At 42.1% G+C, this 19857-nt stretch overlaps 1 protein-coding gene across 1 annotated transcript in view; it reads left to right on the plus strand.

Moving 5' to 3' along the window:
• Nucleotides 1–246: 246 nt before the first annotated feature.
• WDR48 (WD repeat domain 48) overlaps nucleotides 247–19857 on the plus strand; it is a 29321-nt gene continuing 9710 nt past the window's right edge. Inside the window, exons 1-11 of the mRNA XM_063126085.1 lie at nucleotides 247–327; nucleotides 11163–11303; nucleotides 12593–12671; nucleotides 13227–13309; nucleotides 13439–13568; nucleotides 14992–15080; nucleotides 15459–15560; nucleotides 16000–16224; nucleotides 17221–17295; nucleotides 18389–18491; nucleotides 19400–19497. Of these exons, the coding sequence (XP_062982155.1) occupies nucleotides 280–327; nucleotides 11163–11303; nucleotides 12593–12671; nucleotides 13227–13309; nucleotides 13439–13568; nucleotides 14992–15080; nucleotides 15459–15560; nucleotides 16000–16224; nucleotides 17221–17295; nucleotides 18389–18491; nucleotides 19400–19497 (1173 nt within the window). The 5' untranslated portion in view covers nucleotides 247–279. The remainder of the gene's footprint in view (nucleotides 328–11162; nucleotides 11304–12592; nucleotides 12672–13226; nucleotides 13310–13438; nucleotides 13569–14991; nucleotides 15081–15458; nucleotides 15561–15999; nucleotides 16225–17220; nucleotides 17296–18388; nucleotides 18492–19399; nucleotides 19498–19857) is intronic.

Consider the following 19857-nt stretch of genomic DNA (forward strand, 5'->3'; position numbering starts at 1 on the left):
GCCACCAGCTTCCACTGCTCTCAACTCTCGCGAGAAAGGGGGGAAATACGCCCCCACTCCCCATCCGCTTGGGCGCCTTGCCTCATAATAACGGCTGCCATAGCAACCGCGCAAGCCCCTCCTCGCGCCCGCTTTGGCCCGAGAGTTGAAAGACGGGCGCGCGGCGGAGGCAGCAGCAACAGCAGCACCAACGGCAGTAACGGCCGGCGCCTGAGGCGGGACTTCCGGGCCGGTTTCAAGCTCCCTCTCGGACATGACGACAGAGTGTCAACATGCAAGATGGCGGCTCATCACCGACAGAACACGGCGGGGCGGCGGAAAGTGCAGGTGAATGGCGCCGGAGCCGGGGAGCCGGTTGGAAGAGGCGGCGGGGCTGGAGGTGGCCGAGAAGGAGGGCGTGGGCCGCCGCGGCCTGGCTGTCAGAGGGGACGGGGGCCGAAGCGAGAGGGAGAGTGTGGCGAGGAAGGAGGCGGGTTGGCGGGAAGAGCAGGGGGCGCGGGGCGGGGTGGCTTCGGCTCGGAAGGGAAATTCCCACCCGGCACTCTCGGCCTTCCCCGCGCCCTCGCCGGGAACGGCCTTCGCCCATCATCCGCCACTGGCCCTTCTGAGAAGGGAATGGGAGGAGGACGACGACGACGGGGAAGTGGTGGTTTCTGCTCCCTGAGGGAAAGCCTTTGGCCGCATGCTTGTGGTCGGGGTCGCTTTCGGTCTGCCCCTCGGTCGGCCTGAGGTGGTCGTATTCTTGTGCCCCCGAAGGGTCGAGGAAGGCGTTTCCTTTCTGACCGCTTTCATCTCTCAGCCTCACACATCCCACCCAAAGCAGCCCCGAAATCCTCCCACGGTGCAGTCATCCAGCGCATCACAGAGTGAGGTCTAACGTAAAGCGAGAGCCAATGTGGATGTTGGGATTAGAGTGTTAAGCTAGGGCTGGGGAAAGGTCCAGGTTCAAATTCCCACCCATCCATGAAGTGCATAAGGTGACCTTGGGCTGATTGCTGTCCCTCTGCCCAACCTGTCTCGGAAGGTTGTCGTTGTTGGGGGAGGGAGAGAATGCTGCCTTGAGCTTCTTGGAGGAAAGGTAGCATATAAACATAACAAAATGAAATAAATTAAATACTGCATGAAGGAAATATTTTATGCGAGGGAGCACTGAAAAGCTGTGACCTGTCTCCACCTGTCGTTTGAGGTTCTGCAGTCTAGGACTCATCACTTCAGATTGCGCCGTCTTCTGTGTAGCGTTTGTGTGTGCATAATGGATATACTCTACTTTTAAGCTAAGATTGGTTGTCAAAAGTGGTTTACAATTAAAATCCGCGTAGAGGTATGATCTAACTTGCAACTGTGATGCATTTGTGTGCATTGTAGTCTCTTCTGATCCCTGGCTGTTGGGATATAGTCCACACTCTTCTCTTCAAAAGGGAAGACACTAACCTACAGTAGGCCATGTTGCTTGGCTCTTGTTATGCTTGTTTTGTGAGGGAGCTTTACCAGTTGAGAGCTCTGAAAGTGTCCCACCAACAGGTGCAGGAACCTTGGAGGTGAGGGGTTGAAGACACAGTGGAAGAGCAGCTAACTACTTCCATTATCTCTCCTCTGTGTTTCTGTTTTTCCCTGGTAGAGTGAACTTGAAGTACATGAAATGTGCAATTCTTCCACAAGCCATATTTGCACTCCATAAACTGCATAGCTTTCTGAGATTTAGATAAGGTGGCAGACAAGATATCATAAACTTGAGCATTCTTGATTAGAGCTGCAGAGTGTACAATCTGTCTGTAATCTACAACATTTTGAGACCTGAGTTTTTTTCTTTAGTTCCAGTCTCCCATTTGGAGATCCCTTTAATTTTTTTTAATATTATGTGACTCCCTGTAATAATGAATTCAAGTGATGAGTGCCAACAGAAATGGAAACAAAATAGGAATACCAAGAAACAAGGAGGTGTTGGTATGTTTATGGAAATTCCTAGGTTGCAGAAGCAGAATGGAAACTATGCAACTCATTAATGTGTTTTTAACCTTTTACACTGGACTATTTGAATGTGCTCTTCTTGGGGCTGCCCATGAAATATTTCCAGAAACTTCAACTAGTTCAAAATGACACCACCAGTCTATTGTCCCAGGTGGGTTGGATTGAGCATATTACTCAAATTTTGCCATCTCATCAGAGCATGCAAAACCTCTTCCGGAAGTCTTCTGCAGGAGGCCACTGAGGCTATGTTAAATCTGCTGCCCTATTGAGGTTGAATTCTTATTCCTTTTTGCTGGTGTTTTACTGTTTTCTGCTGATATTTTTTTTACCTGCTGGTTGTTTTTCATATTATTGTGGAATTATATATGGAAATCACTGCCATAGTTTTTAAATAAAGTTCCCAATTCGACATCCCTGCTAGAGAATTCTGTCTCCGCTATAAAACCTTTAACTGCTGCCACTAGAATAAACCCTCTCCATCTAAAACAAACTAAGTAGCCTGGGATTGACAGCACCACTAGAGACAACCTTTCAAAAGCAACAATTAAGATGTTGATTAATGGAAATTATTTACAAATGTGGATAAAATGTCACATTTCAAATAATAGGTTGAGATTGCTTAAAGGTCTTTAAATTAAACATGGCTGCTTTACATTCCTAATGAGTGAGAGAGTGTTTCCCAGCTAAATAAAATCTCAATTGCTTTTCCTTCACACCAGATTTCCCTAAACTCCACCCTACAAACAGGAACAAGTTTAGGGATTTCCTTACAAACAGGAACAGATGCTGTACAGCCGTCTTCCTCTGGCTTTAGTTCTTTCTGCTTCTGTCTTGAAGGATTCAGATATTCCAGGATCTACTGGCTGAAGTTCCCTTTGGTCAGACATAAACTAAGAACCTAAAGATATAGTATGTATAATTTCCTTTGCTCATAAAATTATTATGTTTGGTATAATAAATTTTAAAAGATAGTTTATTCAAATAATAATAGTGAGACTTTTATGAGCAAAACAAAATATGCATAATATTTCTTATGTTCTCCAGATGTTTTGCACTGAAATTCCCAGCGTTCTTTACCATTGGCCATGCTGACCAGCGCTGATGGGAGTTGAACTCCAAAAAGTTTGGAGGGCACCAGGTTTGGGACGGCTGTCCTAAGGCAACAAAGTTACTTTAGATCTGTAAAGAGCACTAAAAGGGGATTTAAATGTAACAAAAGTATTGCATATTCTTCTATTCTGTCTCCTCCCCCCCTCCAAATTTCAATTTTTCTGGAAAAACCCCCCTCCACCCACCATGGCTTCAATATTCCTGGAAATGTTATATCTGTATTACTGACCAAAGCTAGCTTTTGATAAGGAAAGGGTGCATTTAAAACATTCTACTTATAATCTTTAAGTGAGCAAATGCCTATTTGCGATCTTTACCCAGTAGTTTCAAAATTGCATATTGCTAATGCTTATTCTCATTAGCAGGCAATTTGTTGCAATACTCAGACAGATGCTGGAATAAATGGGACTAATGTCCTGTCTATTATGCAGTACATTATTGTAGTGGTAACTGTATCTCTAAAATCTAAAAGCCAAATCCATCAGCCCATCTCTGGTGGATTTGGCTGTTGTGTGAAATTGTAAGATTTAGATCATCTTGTAAGTCATTCCATCGCTATATATACTAATAACATACTCAGTTCTTTGAGTGCTGTCAATTATGTAAGTAAAACAGTACAACCCACATATATGCAGGTTGCATCAGCAATTCTTGAGTGGAGGGGACCGGGACCCTGAGGTTTGCAGAAGTACAAAAAAAACCCTTTAGGAAAACCCTTTCTCAGCTCAATGAGAGCTGAGAATGCTTAAAGTGGGCATAGCGTGTTGATTGTTAGGGGGGCGGAGGAGGGATGGAAACACAGGGGGGAGGGAAAATAGAATAGTGTCTAGAATCCTGAACAAAAGCATTCTATGCTGCAACATTTTGTGAAGACCTGCCTGAACCACCATGAACCGTCTTGTTTTGAAGGTTCATGGCCTGCGGATAGGTAAATTATAGACACACATGTGGCATACAGCTGGTCTTCCACACCACATGCAACACTTGTTCTTTGGTGAATAGCCTTTTGGGTCTAGACTGCACAACCTGTCCTATTTTGCATGAGATGATCATAGTATTCAGCATGTGGGAACTATTGCTGCAGCTGCTGTCTTGGTCTTTGTTTTTCACAAACCCTAATATCTTCTCTTAATTGGCAAAGTTTCATTGTACCTGTGGGTGGTGAAGTGTTCTTTATGCTGCTGTTATTCTCTATGTGGCTTTCTAATGGCAATGGTTTTCAATATAAATGCAAAGGTTGGACTAGGATTGACATAATTTTGCCATACTTCATTAAATACTGTTAGCCCACAGCCTTTTCAGTTATGATTTAGCAAACTGCCTCAGAGAAATGAGCTAGCAAAATTGGCTGTTACAGGAAAAACAGCTGAATGTCTTCTTTTAGTGATTAAATGTTCCATTTAACACTGTCACAATGAACATGCAGAAACTTCAGTTAATCATAAGCTTTGTATACAGCTCTGTGTAGATTGGCTGGATGGTTTCTTGAAGTAAATAATGTCCTTAGGAGAATGTTCACTTCTCAGCCCATGCAAAAAAGAAAAGCCTGTGAGGTTGTACTTCTTGCTAACATGTGCTCTATGGAGTCAAGTTACCACACCATTGAAGCATTGGCTTCCTTCCGGGATATAAACATGTACAGTTTCAGATGTAAAGCATTTAAGAAAGCTATAGACTGATCTATTCCGGCAGATCTATCCAGTGGAATTTTAGGATGTTTTAGGATGTTTTCATAATGTATACTAGGTTTTTAATTCAGTTTTATGTATTTCATACTTATTGTTGTTCCCCACCTCGATCCAAACAGAGAGGTGGATAAGAAATAAATTCATTGTTGTTGTTATTTTTTATTATTATTATTATTACTATCTAGCGGGTCGCTCTTTCAGCATGTTGGCTAATGGCAGCTCGTCTTCTTCTTTTCCCCTTTCTGTAGGGGTTCCGCAAGGCTCGGTGCTTGGTCCGCTGTTGTTTTCTTTATACATGTTGCCCTTGGGTAATCTTATTTAATCTCATGGCCTCCAATATCATCTGTATGCCGATGATACACAATTATATCTTTCTTCTCCGGATCTTTCTCCTGATGTTCACGATCGTATCTCGGCATGTCTTTCAGATATCTCGGCTTGGCTGCTTCATCGTCGTTTGAAACTTAATATGGCAAAGACTGAATTGCTTGTTTTTCCTCCTAAACCTTCTCCTCATCTCTCATTCTCTCTTACTGTCAATGATGTTACACTTACTCCAGTCAAGGAAGCTCGTAGTCTTGGCTTTATATTTGATTCCTCGCTCTCCTTTACTCCTCACATTGAGGCAATAGCTAAATCCTGTTGTTTTTTCCTGTATAATATTGCCAGGATTCGATCATTTTTGTCTGTCTCTTCTGCCAAGACTCTTGTTCATGCATCGGTTATTTCTCGGTTGGACTACTGCAACCTTCTTCTCACTGGCCTTCCTTCTTCTCACATCAGTCCATTGGTTTCTGTTCACCACTCTGCTGCTAAGATCATCTTCTTGGCTCGCCGCTCTGACCATGTTACTCCACTGCTGAAATCTCTTCATTGGCTTCCAATTCACTTCAGAATCCAATATAAACTTCTCCTGTTGACCTACAAAGCTTTTCACGGTCTAGCTCCTTCCTATCTCTCCTCTCTCATCTCACACTATTGCCCCGCTCGTGCTCTTCGCTCCTCTGATGCCATGTTTCTCACCTGCCCAAGGGTCTCTACTTCCCTTGTTCGGCTTCGTCCATTTTCTTCTGCTGCCTCTTACGCCTGGAACGCTCTTCCAGAACATCTGAGATCCACAAGTTCAACTGCAGCTTTTAAAGCTCAGCTAAAAACTTTTCTTTTTCCTAAAGCTTTTAAAACTTGATTTTGTTCTGACTTTATACTGTTAGTTTTACCCTACCCAGTGCCTGTTTACCCTACCCTGTGCTTGTTTGAATCCTCTTCCCCTCCTTATTGTTTTATTATGATTTTATTAGAATGTAAGCCTATGCAGCAGAGTCTTGCTATTTACTGTTTTACTCTGTACAGCACCATGTACATTGATGGTGCTATATAAATAAATAATAATAATAATATTAATTATAAAAATAAAGCTCTTAATTGGACAAGACTGTCATTATGCCACACCTGTTCATCTGGACCAGTCTCCTTGTATGCTTGTTTCCATGAAAGATGAATCATGGAAGCTTGAGCTAGGAGCTTTGCCAAAGGAAGGTCAGTATCCCTCTTACACCACTCAAGATTGTTATAAAGTCTATCATTTCTTATCTCTTCTGTAAGCTGAAAGGGAAATTGAAGTTGATGGACATGAGTCTCTCTCTGGGCCTGTATCATTTATTATTGATTAAAAACAAGTTCTACAACCATTGCAATGACACACTCCTGCCAGGCCGCTATTGCTGGAAACTTGCTACGCATATCCCACAATCATCCATTTTCTATTCTATTATGGAAAATTTAGACATATGAATTACAAAATCAAGTTGGGGTAACTGCAAACTGAATGCGTTGTATGTATGAATACCATCTGTTTGCAAAATGCTACACCATCTGACCTCTGCCTAAATAAGCAGTTTTTGCTTAACAAATATGATAAATGACATAGTTTTCCAGGAAAAAAGCAGATTACTTGAAAGCTTGAAAGAATTCCGTCTTTGCTTCAAAAACATTTATAGTCTGATTCCTGTCATCCTTATTTCGATTTACCATTGTGGGGACTGATTGGCTGTAAAATATGTAGCTGGCATTGAAACTGCTCACCTGAAGTGATTGGGGAGCTAAACAGTTTGTAGTCCATCTCCTGTGAGCAGACAGAGTTGTCAGCTTGGCTGGGATTTAGACTAAGTGATGGGGATGGGTGGACAGGTGCAGTGAGGCTAAATGAAAAGTGTAGAGTAGGTAATGGAAGGAAGAGTAGATTGAGAATAAGTACTGAGGTACTGGGAATTGTGGTAAAAGGAAACTTTAAAAAAATATTAACACTTTTATGGTTGGACAAAGCTGTATGCTATGTAGAGTGGGAGAAAGTAATGTGAGGAAGGGACGATCAGGACAGAGAATGGTTAATGGAAGTGGAACAAAGTAGATCGTGGCCAGAAAACAGTTGGTAATTGAGACATGGGAGTAAAAAATGGAGGAGACATGGGCCTAATCTACACCAAGCAGGATATAGCACTATGAAAGTGGTATAGGGTATGTTTCAATGGGCCCCAACAGTTGTCAGTGCACTTCAGTACTACTGTAAAGCAGTCGTGTGGCTCCTGCCTTTTATATACCGCTTTCATAGTGCAATACCTTGCTTGTTGTAGATTAGGCCCTGGATAGAGAAGGCTGGGGCTCTGCATTAATAGCAGGAGGAAAACGGACAGACAAGATAGATTTGGAGGGGTACATCATGCCAGAGAACCAAGGGAGCATAGGTTAACTAGATCTAAATTCCCTTCCCTGTCTGAGAAATTCTGCTAGCTGTGATTTCTACAGTCACTGCAACACAATTGTCTGGCAATTCTAAGGGTCCAGCAACAACCAAATAGTAGTTGGTGTGGTAGTGAAGCTGAATTTCGCACATTGTTTTGACATAACCAAGCACTTATTTCACTTCTGGCTTCTAGTATATGTTCTGCTTACTGACATTATTGCTCAGGAGAAATACAGTGTGTGGTTTTTATCCTATACAAGACCTAGCGTCCCTACATCACATATTTTAAAATCTATTAGAGTCTACCACTATTAGAGTCTAACAGGCCTGGGTCCCATTTTAGACATTTTCCCCTCAGTGATTGGTGCTTTGAAAGGCACCGGGCATTCCCATTTTAATTTCACACAATGAAATGACCTAGTGTCATTCTGGAACCTTGTGGGAAAGTAAAATGGTGGTTGCCAATGCTTATTCAGAATGGTGCTCCTGTCTGTCACTGTCACTGCCAGAGTATTTATTATTATTATTTATTTATATAGCACCATCAATGTACATGGTGCTGTACAGAGTAAAACAGTAAATAGCAAGACCCTGCCGCATAGGCTTACATTCTAATAAAATCATAATAAAACAATAAGGAGGGGAAGAGAATGCAAACAGGCACTGGGTAGGGTAAAACTAACAGTATAAAGTCAGAACAAAATCAAGTTTTAAAAGCTTTAGGAAAAAGAAAAGTTTTTAGCTGAGCTTTAAAAGCTGTGATTGAACTTGTGGCTCTCAGATGTTCTGGAAGAGCGTTCCAGGCGTAAGGGGCAGCCGAAGAAAATGGACGAAGCCGAGCAAGGGAAGTAGAGACCCTTGGGCAGGCGAGAAACATGGCATCAGAGGAGCGAAGAGCACGAGCGGGGCAATAGTGTGAGATGAGAGAGGAGAGATAGGAAGGAGCTAGACCGTGAAAAGCTTTGAAGGTTAACAGGAGAAGTTTATATTGGATTCTGAAGTGAATTGGAAGCCAATGAAGAGATTTCAGAAGCGGAGTAACATGGTCAGAGCGGCGAGCCAAGAAGATGATCTTTGCGGCAAAGTGGTGAACAGAAACCAACGGACTGATGTGAGAAGAAGGAAGGCCAGAGAGAAGAAGGTTGCAGTAGTCCAACCGAGAAATAACCAGTGCATGAACATGCGTCTTGGCAGAAGAGACAGACAAAAATGATCGAATCCTGGCAATATTATACAGGAAAAAACGACAGGATTTAGCTACTGCCTCAATATGAGGAATAAAGGAGAGCGAGGAGTCAAATATAAAGCCAAGGCTACGAGCTTCCTTGACCGGAGTAAGAGTATCAAGGTAGGAGGAGCATGGGCCCAACAGCATGCATGCTACTGAAGGTCCCCTTCAAACCTAGAGCCAGCCCTTGTCCTATGCAATATACAAAGAACAAAAGCCCTAATTAATGACTTCTGGGGTCAGGAGTGCTTGGTGAAGTGTGCAGATCCTGAGAGCATTTATACTGAAACCGGAATATAAGAGGAGCCCTGCTGGATCAGACCAAGGGTCCATCTAGTCCAGCACTCTGTTCCCACAGTGGCCAACCAGCTGTCAACCAGGGACCCACAAGCAGGACATGGTGCAACAGTACACTTCCACCCATGTTCCCCAGCAACTGATGCACATAGGCATACTGCCTCAGATAGTAGAGGTAGCATGTAGCCATCAGGACTAGTAGCCATTGATAGCCTCCTCCGTGAATTTGCCCAGTCCACTTTTAAAGCCATCCAAATTGGTGGCTGTCACTACATCTTGTGGCAGTGAATTCCGTAATTTAGTTATGTACTGTGTGAAGAAGTACTTCCTTGTATCTGTCTTGAATTTCCCACCAGTCAGCTTCATGGGATGACCCCAGGTTCTAGTATAATGAAACAGGGAGAAAAGTGTTTCCCTATCTACTTTCTCCCCTTTTACTTGCATTTTTCTAAACTAAACAATTCCATCTGCTATAACCTTTCCTCATAGGGCAGTTGCTGCAGCCACTTGATCATTTTAGTTACTATTTTCTGTACTTTTTTCAACTTTACCTTTTTTAGGTGTGGTGTCCAAAACTGTACACAGTATTCTAAGTGTGGTCACACCATAGATGATCTTGGCGGTTTTATCTTAAATTCCTTTCCTAATAGTGCCTAACATGGAATGTACCTTTCTCTCAGTTTGGAGAAATCCTTTTGGAGCTCCACGCAAACCTTTTTTACTTAACCACCTTAAATAATTTGGAGTCACCAGCAAACTTGGCCACTCACTACTCACTTCAAATTCCAGATATGGGCTTTCTTATAATCACTTAGTAGGATTAAAATGAAGAACGTACTTTGCTATGAATTCTTATTCCCAGGATAAGCAATTGTTTTGCTTAAATTTTGTAGTATTTTTATAAGATTAATATATACTTGGTTAAACAAATTAAAGTGAGGGAGAATAGAGTATCCCCTGGGTATTATATGGTTTCCTTACTCCTGATCCAGAGTATGTATTTTGGGCAGGTAAATTTGGGAGTAGTGCACCATTGTGAACCAGAGAATGGGCAAGATTTACAATATAACATTTTTTAAGGTAGCAGTCTTATATGCATTCATGAGAGAGTAAGCCCCATTGAACTTGGTGGAATTTACCTCTCAGTAATCATTCATAAGAATATAATTATGTGCATGAGCTGGTGTAAAGGAATATCTCTTTGTCTGCTTATCTATATTGGTGTATACCGCAGGTGCAGAACTACATTGGAATGGGGGCCGTGTTGTCCCATAGGCTCGCAGGAGCTGGATGATGCCAGCAGCCATGGCCACACTGCCTCATGTCATTCCCTGCCCGTTTTAGCTTTTTTTCCAGCCTGAGAGAGGCACAGAGAAAGGGACTAAGCCGGTGCTGGGAGGAGGAGCTGTTCTTCCCAGGACTACAATGTCCCTGACTTTGTGTGGAACCCTGCACCCTCATGGATGCCAGCACAGCCCGAGTCTCCCACTGCCCGCCTCCCTATTGTTATCTCCAATTGAAAATAACTGCAAGGATTCCCTCTGGTGTGTGGGGGATTCCTTCAGGAGGTGGGGCATGGAGTCCTTATTTCACCCTCTGGAGAAACGCTGGGACTAGGGCCGCAGGCCGGGGTTTTTTGCACTCCTGCTGTACACAATACAAGTTTCGCCTTTGAAGAGCAAAACAGCATGAAGAGCAAAACAGCATAGTCGTGCAGTAGTGCACAACCAGTCAACATCTGTTGACTCTTGTGTAATGCAAAGTGTTCAGTTTGTCAGATGCAGAAGTGCATATACAGTCATGCAATCTATTACGTCATTATCATAAATAAAAGTATTTTTTGATTGTATGTGGAGTTAGCATTCTGGCAAGAACAGAATGCTTTCTCCACATAACAAGGAAGTGAATAACTTCCCTCACTATATGACAGGCATTTTGCTGACTTGGGAAAAGGTTTTACTCCTGTTTTTTCTAAATTCCTCAGTTATTCTGTTTTTTATGATACACGGGGTGTTGAGGCATTCATGATGGTTTTAAAAACTAATGGGAAGTATTGAGAGAGCAGCTAGAGCCATACTTTCTATCTGTGGCTTCTTAATGCTTTAATTGGATTTCTTTCAACACCCTTTAGGTCTCCTATGTAATTAGAGATGAGGTGGAGAAGTACAATCGGAATGGGGTAAACGCACTGCAGCTTGACCCAGCGTTAAACAGACTTTTTACAGCAGGCCGAGACTCCATCATCAGGATATGGAGTGTCAACCAGCACAAGGTAAACCAGGCACGGAAGTGAGCTTAGAAAGATGTGCTTAGAATGCTAGATGTAGTTGAACTTTCCTTTAAGTCATTAAAGATCACCCTTTGTTTTGTATTGGCAAATACTGCAAAGCTTTCTATTGTATCTGCTACCCCTTAACTTAGCATCTTCTGGGATTCTTCGATTGTATAGTCTTCGAAGTGAATGGTAACTTTTTAGAATAGACAGTGGGTTGGATCCAGACTCAGACAGTCATACCGTAGTACCACTGAAATTGGTGAAACCTACGTTAGTCATGACTAACTTGTCCCATTAATTTTAGTCTAGCTAACTCTGGCCTTGGCTAGACCTAACTGTTATTGCAAGACGGAGGGGTGAACATCTCGCGATGTTTTTATCGCGAGATCCCCCCTCTGTTTACACGCGGCGCGCAACGGCCTCAGAAGGAGAGGCGTCGTGCCCGCCATTTTTTTCTTAAAGGAGAAGATGCGCACGAGCTCTCGTGTGCAAAAGGTAAGGTTTTAAAATATATATATATTTTCCCCGCTCCCCCCACCCCACCCCCGATGGGTGCAGTGTTCCTGAGGAGTCCCGGCTCCTTGCGAGGAACCGGGACAAACTGCAATGCCCGGCCACACATTTCGCGGATCAATGAAAAACTGGGCTCAAAGAGTAGGATGAGATCCCGGGGCAAGGGAGGGATCATTCTTCCCTGATCCCAGGATCCCCTGTGCGTCATGTGAATGCACGGGGACGATCCCGGGGATTGCCCCGGGATTTCGCCCCATCTAGCTATGGCCTATGACTAACGTAAATCTGAATCCAACCCAGTAAGGTTTGCCTCACTTGCTATGAAACTAAATTTCATTGTTTATTGTTTTTATCCAACCATTTTCAGTTGATTTGGCTCCCAATGTGGCTTATAACTAAAATCTTCAAATGTAGTGGAGATGTCTATGGCAATCTCCTCTGGTACCTGGCAGTTGGTTAGTTTGTCCAGGAAGTAGAAGGAGCTGCTGATGGGCTAGGGAGCTGGCTGATAGTAAAGGTGCCAACTCCTTAAAGTAGCCCTTCAGATCTGCAGAGTACTGTGATTCCCTGGAGTACATATATAGCTTTTAAAAAATAAAGTAGTATAATAGGACCTAGATTTTGGCTTCTTCCTTGAACTTGCTGAGTGAAGTTCAATTGACTTTTTACAGTAATGCTCTGAAACATGCCTAAAGTTGTCTGAGGTCACAAGTCATCTCAAGAGATTTCCCATGATATAGGAGCAACAACTGACAACTTTCTTTTGATTCCAGCAAGACCCTTATATAGCTTCTATGGAACATCATACAGACTGGGTGAACGATATTGTACTCTGCTGCAATGGCAAAACTTGTAAGTAACTTTTTGATCAGTACGTGACTTGTTAGAGTTGCAGTGTGTATCAGCATAATGTAATGCTCAGTATTTATATAGTGCTTTCCCTAACAGTTCATGTGCACTTTTCCAATAACAGGAGGTATATAGTTAGTAATTATTTGAAGAATAATAGACGACTGCTTCACAAAAGTACTAAGTCATTTGCAGATGACATTTAAAAATACAGTTCAATAAAACTTGTAAGATTAAACTGTAACAAACTGCTAGCAACCCCAGAACAATCATAGGCAGTGCAGTTGAAATTAAGAATACCTGACACAACAAATGTGTTTACCTGGCATTCGAGACTGTGGAGAGGAGGAGTCGGTTGGGTCTCTCCAGAGATGGAGTTCTGCAGCTGTGATTCTACTCGCTCTTGTGTATTTTTGTGTATGTTCTAGATTAGTAAGATTCAGTATCAAGTTATTTGCAGGTAAAACCAATGTAAATTCTAATTTTTGAAAGATAAACAGAATTGCCTTGTTACTTGCCACAGAGAGGTATAATCTGTTGTAACTTTATTCCTCATAGTGATATCTGCGTCATCTGATACTACTGTTAAAGTATGGAATGCCCATAAGGGATTCTGCATGTCAACACTCCGGACCCATAAGGTAACAGGAAGTAAAAAAGTGCTGTAACAACAAGTAATAGCTGCAACTGTTAGTAGTGCCACCGCCTTAAAAGTTGGGTGTATTGTGCTGCCTTCATTTTGTCACATTTGTCTACATATTTCATTTTAGGATTATGTGAAAGCCCTGGCATATGCAAAAGATAAAGAATTGGTAGCATCTGCTGGGCTGGACAGACAGATATTCCTCTGGGATGTAAATACACTAACAGCACTGACTGCCTCAAATAACACTGTCACAAGTAAGTATCCAGGGGAAGTAAAGCAAAGGTTGATCTGTGGAATGCACTTTAGTCTGATATGGACAGAATCTTTTGTAAGTTTTTCGTCTTTCTCTTAATTAACTGGATGAAGTACTGGAACGCTGACATGTAACAGAGTACAGTCATTAGAGCAAGGATGCACAACCCGCAGGCCGCATGTGGCCCTTGGTCATTCCCACTGCAGCCCTGAGAATTGTGTGGATCCCATACACTCCAGCAACGGAAAATTCAGTGTCATCTCTAATCACTGATCAGCAATAAAGGCAAGGTTTTCCTTGCAAGTTCTAGCTAGGGAAACCCTGCAGCCTCCTCCATCTTGCTGCAGGATCACTTGGATGGTGTGTTTTTGTACACACATATATAGATAGCCCCTCAGCTGCAGAGACCGGATATAGCCCTCACCCTTGCATTACAGCCATAATTCACTGCTAAAAAGTTAAATATCCAGTGACAGGGGAGGCGATGTGTGTGCCGGAACGGCAGCACGTTGTTTATACCTCCTGGCAGGAGGTGCGATGCCTCCGCCACTGCTTCTTTCTCCAGCCACAGCAAAAGACATACCGTAGCGGTCGCCAGAGAAAGAAGTGGTGGCGGAAGCATCACACTTCCTGACAGGAGGTGGAATTAATGTGCTGCCGTCACAACAGCCCCAGTGCATATCCTCATGCTGCGTGTCTCCCCACCCCACCCCCATGGAATAGCAGTGCCCTGATAAGGTAAGCAGGAACCAGTGCTGCCATTCAGTGGGGAGGGCGAGTGGTGGGTGGGAGGAGCCGACTACTCAACGGAGTGTGAATCCATACTCTAATCCACAGAGCACTACTTCTGTGTCACCCACCCAAGTGTGGCATGCAAATAGTCATGCATGGAGTGGACTATTCATACTCAGTGGGCTAAAGTGTCGTCCAAATGCACCCAATGTCAAGGGCAGTGCTTCAGCCTGCTGTGGTGACTGGCAGCCATTTGCTTGTATTGGAGAAAATAAGAGATACATGTACCATTGGACTGGAACCTAAAGAGTGTTCCTTGATGTAAGGATAGAAAAGTTCCCAACACCCTAATAACTGCATTGCTACCAAGTGGTTCTAAGTACGCTAATAGGGTGTATTGGAATGAATATGCTACCGACATTTACAGGATGTGGCTTGTGCAGAGGTGGTAAAAGCACATTGTAGAGAGCATTATACTATTGTAGCAATGGGCTGGTGAGGTTTTTCAAAGTATAGCAAACAATCATGGCCTGGAGAGTCCCTTCTGTCAGCAGTATGTGAATTGTTAAAGGAGTGAAATCTTGTATGTTGCTGTAGGCTACTGCCATTGAATCGCTTACTTTAGGAGCTTATTCTTCCTGAGTGGATTGAATGTTTTTGTTCAAAACAATGTTGTGTTTTGTTTTTAATAGCTTCTTCCCTTAGTGGGAACAAAGATTCTATCTACAGTCTTGCCATGAATCAAATGGGAACAGTAATTGTATCAGGGTCCACTGAAAAGGTAAACAAGTTACATTATAGGCTTTATTCCCCTATATATGTGTCTCCTAGTCATCTCAGTTTCTTTGCCAGCCAAGGAAGTGCTCCACTGATGTGTATATAGGTGGATTGCATTGGGATAGAGGGGAGCATATGAAAGTACACACAGGAACCTTTATTTAGTAACAATTCAGGATAACAATTCTTCAGGATGGATAAAAACCACTGTTTAAAACAAACACTGGAATCTTTTTGCGCCACTTGGATAAATAGTTGTGCCAGTGCAATAGCCCTAAATAGAATTATCAGTAGTTTTAAAGAGAAAGGAAGAAAGTTTTAGGTTAGCTAACCGTTATTTCAGAAGTGGTATTGATTTCAGGGCGTTTTTTTTCCTCAACAGGTTTTAAGGGTATGGGATCCAAGAACTTGTGCAAAGCTTATGAAACTTAAGGGACACACAGACAATGTAAAAGCTTTGCTGTTGAACAGAGATGGCACGCAGGTATGCATTTGATACAAGTCTTCTACTAGCTTTACAAAGAGTATTCTCTGTCATGCAGTAATATACCCACCCTACTCTCTGCAATATTAAATCCACAACCTAGGCTTTGGTCTCTAATTTTAAAAATTACATTTAAATAAAGCACACATCCTAAATCTTGAGTTTTAAAGCTCTTGCTGCACGTTTAATTAATGGCTTTACTTACAAATACTCTATATAGTGTTTAAACTGGTGGTTTAAATGAATTGGATATGGATAAGTACTGTGTATATAATATCTCAACAATAGTAAAAAAAAATTGATAAGCTTAAACAGCTTGAACGGTGCATGTGATAAACAGAGTGGCATAACAGTTGCAAAATTGAAGTTTCACAGTGGCTTTAGAGAGCTAACGCTGAACATCCAATGGTTTGAAGTTTAACTCCCACTCTTGTTACAGTGTCTTTCTGGCAGTTCTGATGGAACGATCAGACTTTGGTCACTTGGTCAGCAGAGGTGCATAGCTACATACAGAGTCCATGATGAAGGTGTATGGGCGCTTCAGGTCAACGAAGCCTTCACTCACGTTTATTCAGGTGGAAGAGACAGAAAGATATATTGTACAGATTTACGAAATCCTGATATCCGGGTGCTCATTTGTGAAGAAAAGGCACCAGTTCTTAAGGTGATATTCTTAACCTTCTAATAAATCTTGCTGAAGCTTTCTGTCGGGAGAACTTTGACATTTTCTTGCCTCCATCAGATGCTTCTGCCCATCCAGGGTGGTCATTGTAAGAAATGCATAATATATTTTGAGACACCTTTGTCAGGAGGGTGGAATTGAGGATCTTCTTGCCCTACTTACTGAGTTATGGCTATAAGGAGATATTTGGGGAACTTTCTCTTGGCTATAAACTATTGGTCAGTTCAACAAACTTGAATTTCTGCTTGCTGATATCAGTGGGAAAACATTACTGGAAAAATAGTCTCTGCATGCATGCCAAAATCTTATATAAAACAGGTGGATGATTGGTTTTCATGACAATATATATTTTATTTATGATGTTGTCTGAAATCAGTAATTTTTCTATGACTTATGGCTTAAATATAGATTTTATTTTCTATAAGTTTTGACATATTAACTCCAGTAGACCACTTTTGTAATTGGAATAACAAAGTCAACTTGAAAATCTGCTCCACAATGCTTGATTCCTAGCAGGTGATTGAAATATTGCAAAGGGCACTGAAAGTTCAGGCTAGAACTAGAAATACAGGGATGGTGAAATTTTGTTCAAGAGTAGACTCTTCTAGAAACGAAGATTTTTAAGAATGCCATGCCTGCTTCTGAGATGGATGGCATACACAGCTTTATCTTTGTGAAGGTTGTCAATTTTCGTGACGTGTTAGAGGTGTGACAATATTATGGTGTGCTATGATAAACCTAATGTGTGTGTAAATCCTATTCATACTCTTGTAAATGTGAAAGCCTTGTGTTTACAAAAACATGGTGCTGTCGTTTCTACTGGAAGTATTGCCTTCTCACCTGAACACTAGTTCTGTGCTGAGATTTTATTCTTCGTACTAGTGGAGTATTCGCATAGTTTTAAAGGAGTCCATCTTGTATATGCATTGACTATTAGAAAGATGGTTGCTTTAATACTTTGATTCCTTGATTATTCAGATGGAACTAGATCGATCAGCTGATCCTCCTCCAGCACTTTGGGTTGCAACAACTAAGTCATCTGTGAATAAATGGGTAAGTGTTGTATGTACATGGCTCTTTTTTGCAGGTATGTGCATATTTCCTCTTTCCTTGGGCCCTGTGTTGGGAGACTCAACAGTCTTATTTGAACTTAGGAAGGCTCACTTGACCAGAGTTGGGCCATCCCTTTTCTGTAGGTGTAACTCGTCACACTATCAAAAATTTACAGTGAATTATTATTATTATTATTATTATTATTATTATTATTTATTTATTTATTTATATAGCACCATCAATGTACATGGTGCTGTACAGAGTAAAACAGTAAATAGCAAGACCCTGCTGCATAGGCTTACATTCTAATAAAATCATAATAAAACAATAAGGAGGGGAAGAGAATGCACCAAACAGGCACAGGGTAGGGTAAAACTAGCAGTATAAAGTCAGAACAAAATCAAGTTTTAAAAGCTTTAGGAAAAAGAAAAGTTTTTAGCTGAGCTTTAAAAGCTGCGATTGAACTTGTAGTTCTCAAATGTTCTGGAAGAGCGTTCCAGGCGTAAGGGGCAGCAGAAGAAAATGGACGAAGCCGAGCAAGGGACATGGCATCAGAGGAGCGAAGAGCACGAGCAGGGCAATAGTGTGAGATGAGAGAGGAGAGACAGGAAGGAGCTAGACAGTGAAAAGCTTTGTAGGTCAACAGGAGAAGTTTATATTGGATTCTGAAGTGAATAGAAAGCCAATGAAGAGATTTCAGAAGTGGACTTTTCCCCTGCTCCACACACTTCGCCCCGTAGCGTGTGGCATGAGCTGCTCTCTGCTTCAGGTTTTTTGGATTTATTTTGCACTTTGATTCATCATGCCCTCATTTTTCACAATGGAGTCTGAATGTTCATAGGCTATGCTGTTAGTAAGATGTAGTTAAGCCCCATCTTTCGGAAATTAAACTAGATGGCATTCTGTTTCATTCCTGTGTTTCTATTGGTATTTTTTCATTAGGTCCATCGTGGAGATTGATGGACATGTGGCTCCCAGTTAATCCAAGATCCTTGGAAGAAGGGGGAAGACACAAATGAGAGCCATGTTTGTATTGTGTAGTGGGCTTTAATAATTCTCCCCTTGCCTCTACTCCCCTTACTTTCCTTTTTAGACTTTGAAGGGAATTCACAACTTTAGAGCTTCAGGGGACTATGACAACGACTGCACCAATCCAATCACACCCCTATGTACACAGCCTGACCAAGTTATTAAAGGTGAGATTAATATTGGGGAAATTACTTGCGGGGATTACATTTGGGTTGGCACAGACAGCAGGGGATAGAGAAACAAACGATATTTGATCCACATCTTGTCTTTACACCATCCTGGCTGGATTATCACTCTATTCCCTAAACCCCCAGGGCATTTGTCATCTGAAATTATGATTCAGATTAAGTAAAGAAGGCTAGATAATCCTACAAAGAAGCTCCATTCACAGAGCTTTGGGTGCTCCTCGGGAGAAATCGCCTGCAAGTTTTGAAGCATATCCCGTCTAACCATGACTGATAGAAGTCTTGATTCGTTTTGTTTCCCCCTTAAATGTAAAACAGACAATTCAGGAATCTATGCTCATATAACAAATCTGCACAGTGCACCTACAAGTGCAAAACATGAATTCTTCCTGTTACATGTGAGCTGTATAGAGAATGAAAATACAAGTCAGACTGTTAATTTTTCCTTACTTGGGGATGCTGCATTTTCACAGATATTTCTTGTGCATGTTCCTACGTTTCACATATCTATAGAGTTTTAAATATGCATGGATCGTCTAACTCAGGGGTGCAGACCCTTAGGCCCGGGGGCCAAATCCGACCCTCTGGTGTATCCTGTGTAGCCACGCCCTTTTCCCTTGAATGTTGATCATTGGGTGGTTTCACAGAATTTCTGCAGTTTTCCCCCCCAATTCTAAAAGGCTGAAATGCCTTTCCTAAGGCTTAGTTCCTAACAAAAAGAGCTTTAAGCTAAAATGTGCTGGTATTTGGGGAGCCCCACCCACCACTAGAATGGCGGCCCCTGAGAGAGTCTCTAAAATGGTATTCAGCCCGCAGGCTAAAAAGGTTTCTGCACCCCTGGCCTAACTCATTCATGTGATTTCTCTTTTCTCGCTTTCTCTCCATACTAGGGGGTGCTAGTATTATTCAGTGCCACATTCTCAACGACAAAAGACACATATTAACCAAAGACACAAACAACAATGTGGCATACTGGGATGTGTTGAAGGTCAGTGGAAACGAAAGGGTCAAATATGTGTGACTGCATTGCTTTATATTAGCTGCTTCCCCGTATACACAAGTTTTATGTTACCTGTTTAACTTGTAATGGATGAAACCAGTTCGGATAGCATCTATTAAGCCAGGGGTACCCTACCTTTCGGGGCTAGTAGCCACGCTTGGAATTTGCGGTGAGATTGTGAGTGCTCTGACAAAAAAACCCTGTGGTTGTCCATTCACAAGATGACTGTCACCGTGGGCATAACTAGTAAAAAATCACCCATTTCCCAGAAGGCAAACTGATGTTAAAAGAAAAATATCTTGTCCAAGAGCCTAAGTACAAGGCAGAGAATATGAACTCCAAAGTTCA

This window comes from Elgaria multicarinata, chromosome 1 (assembly GCF_023053635.1).
Source record: "Elgaria multicarinata webbii isolate HBS135686 ecotype San Diego chromosome 1, rElgMul1.1.pri, whole genome shotgun sequence".
In the NCBI taxonomy this organism is placed as follows: Eukaryota; Metazoa; Chordata; class Lepidosauria; order Squamata; family Anguidae; genus Elgaria; species Elgaria multicarinata.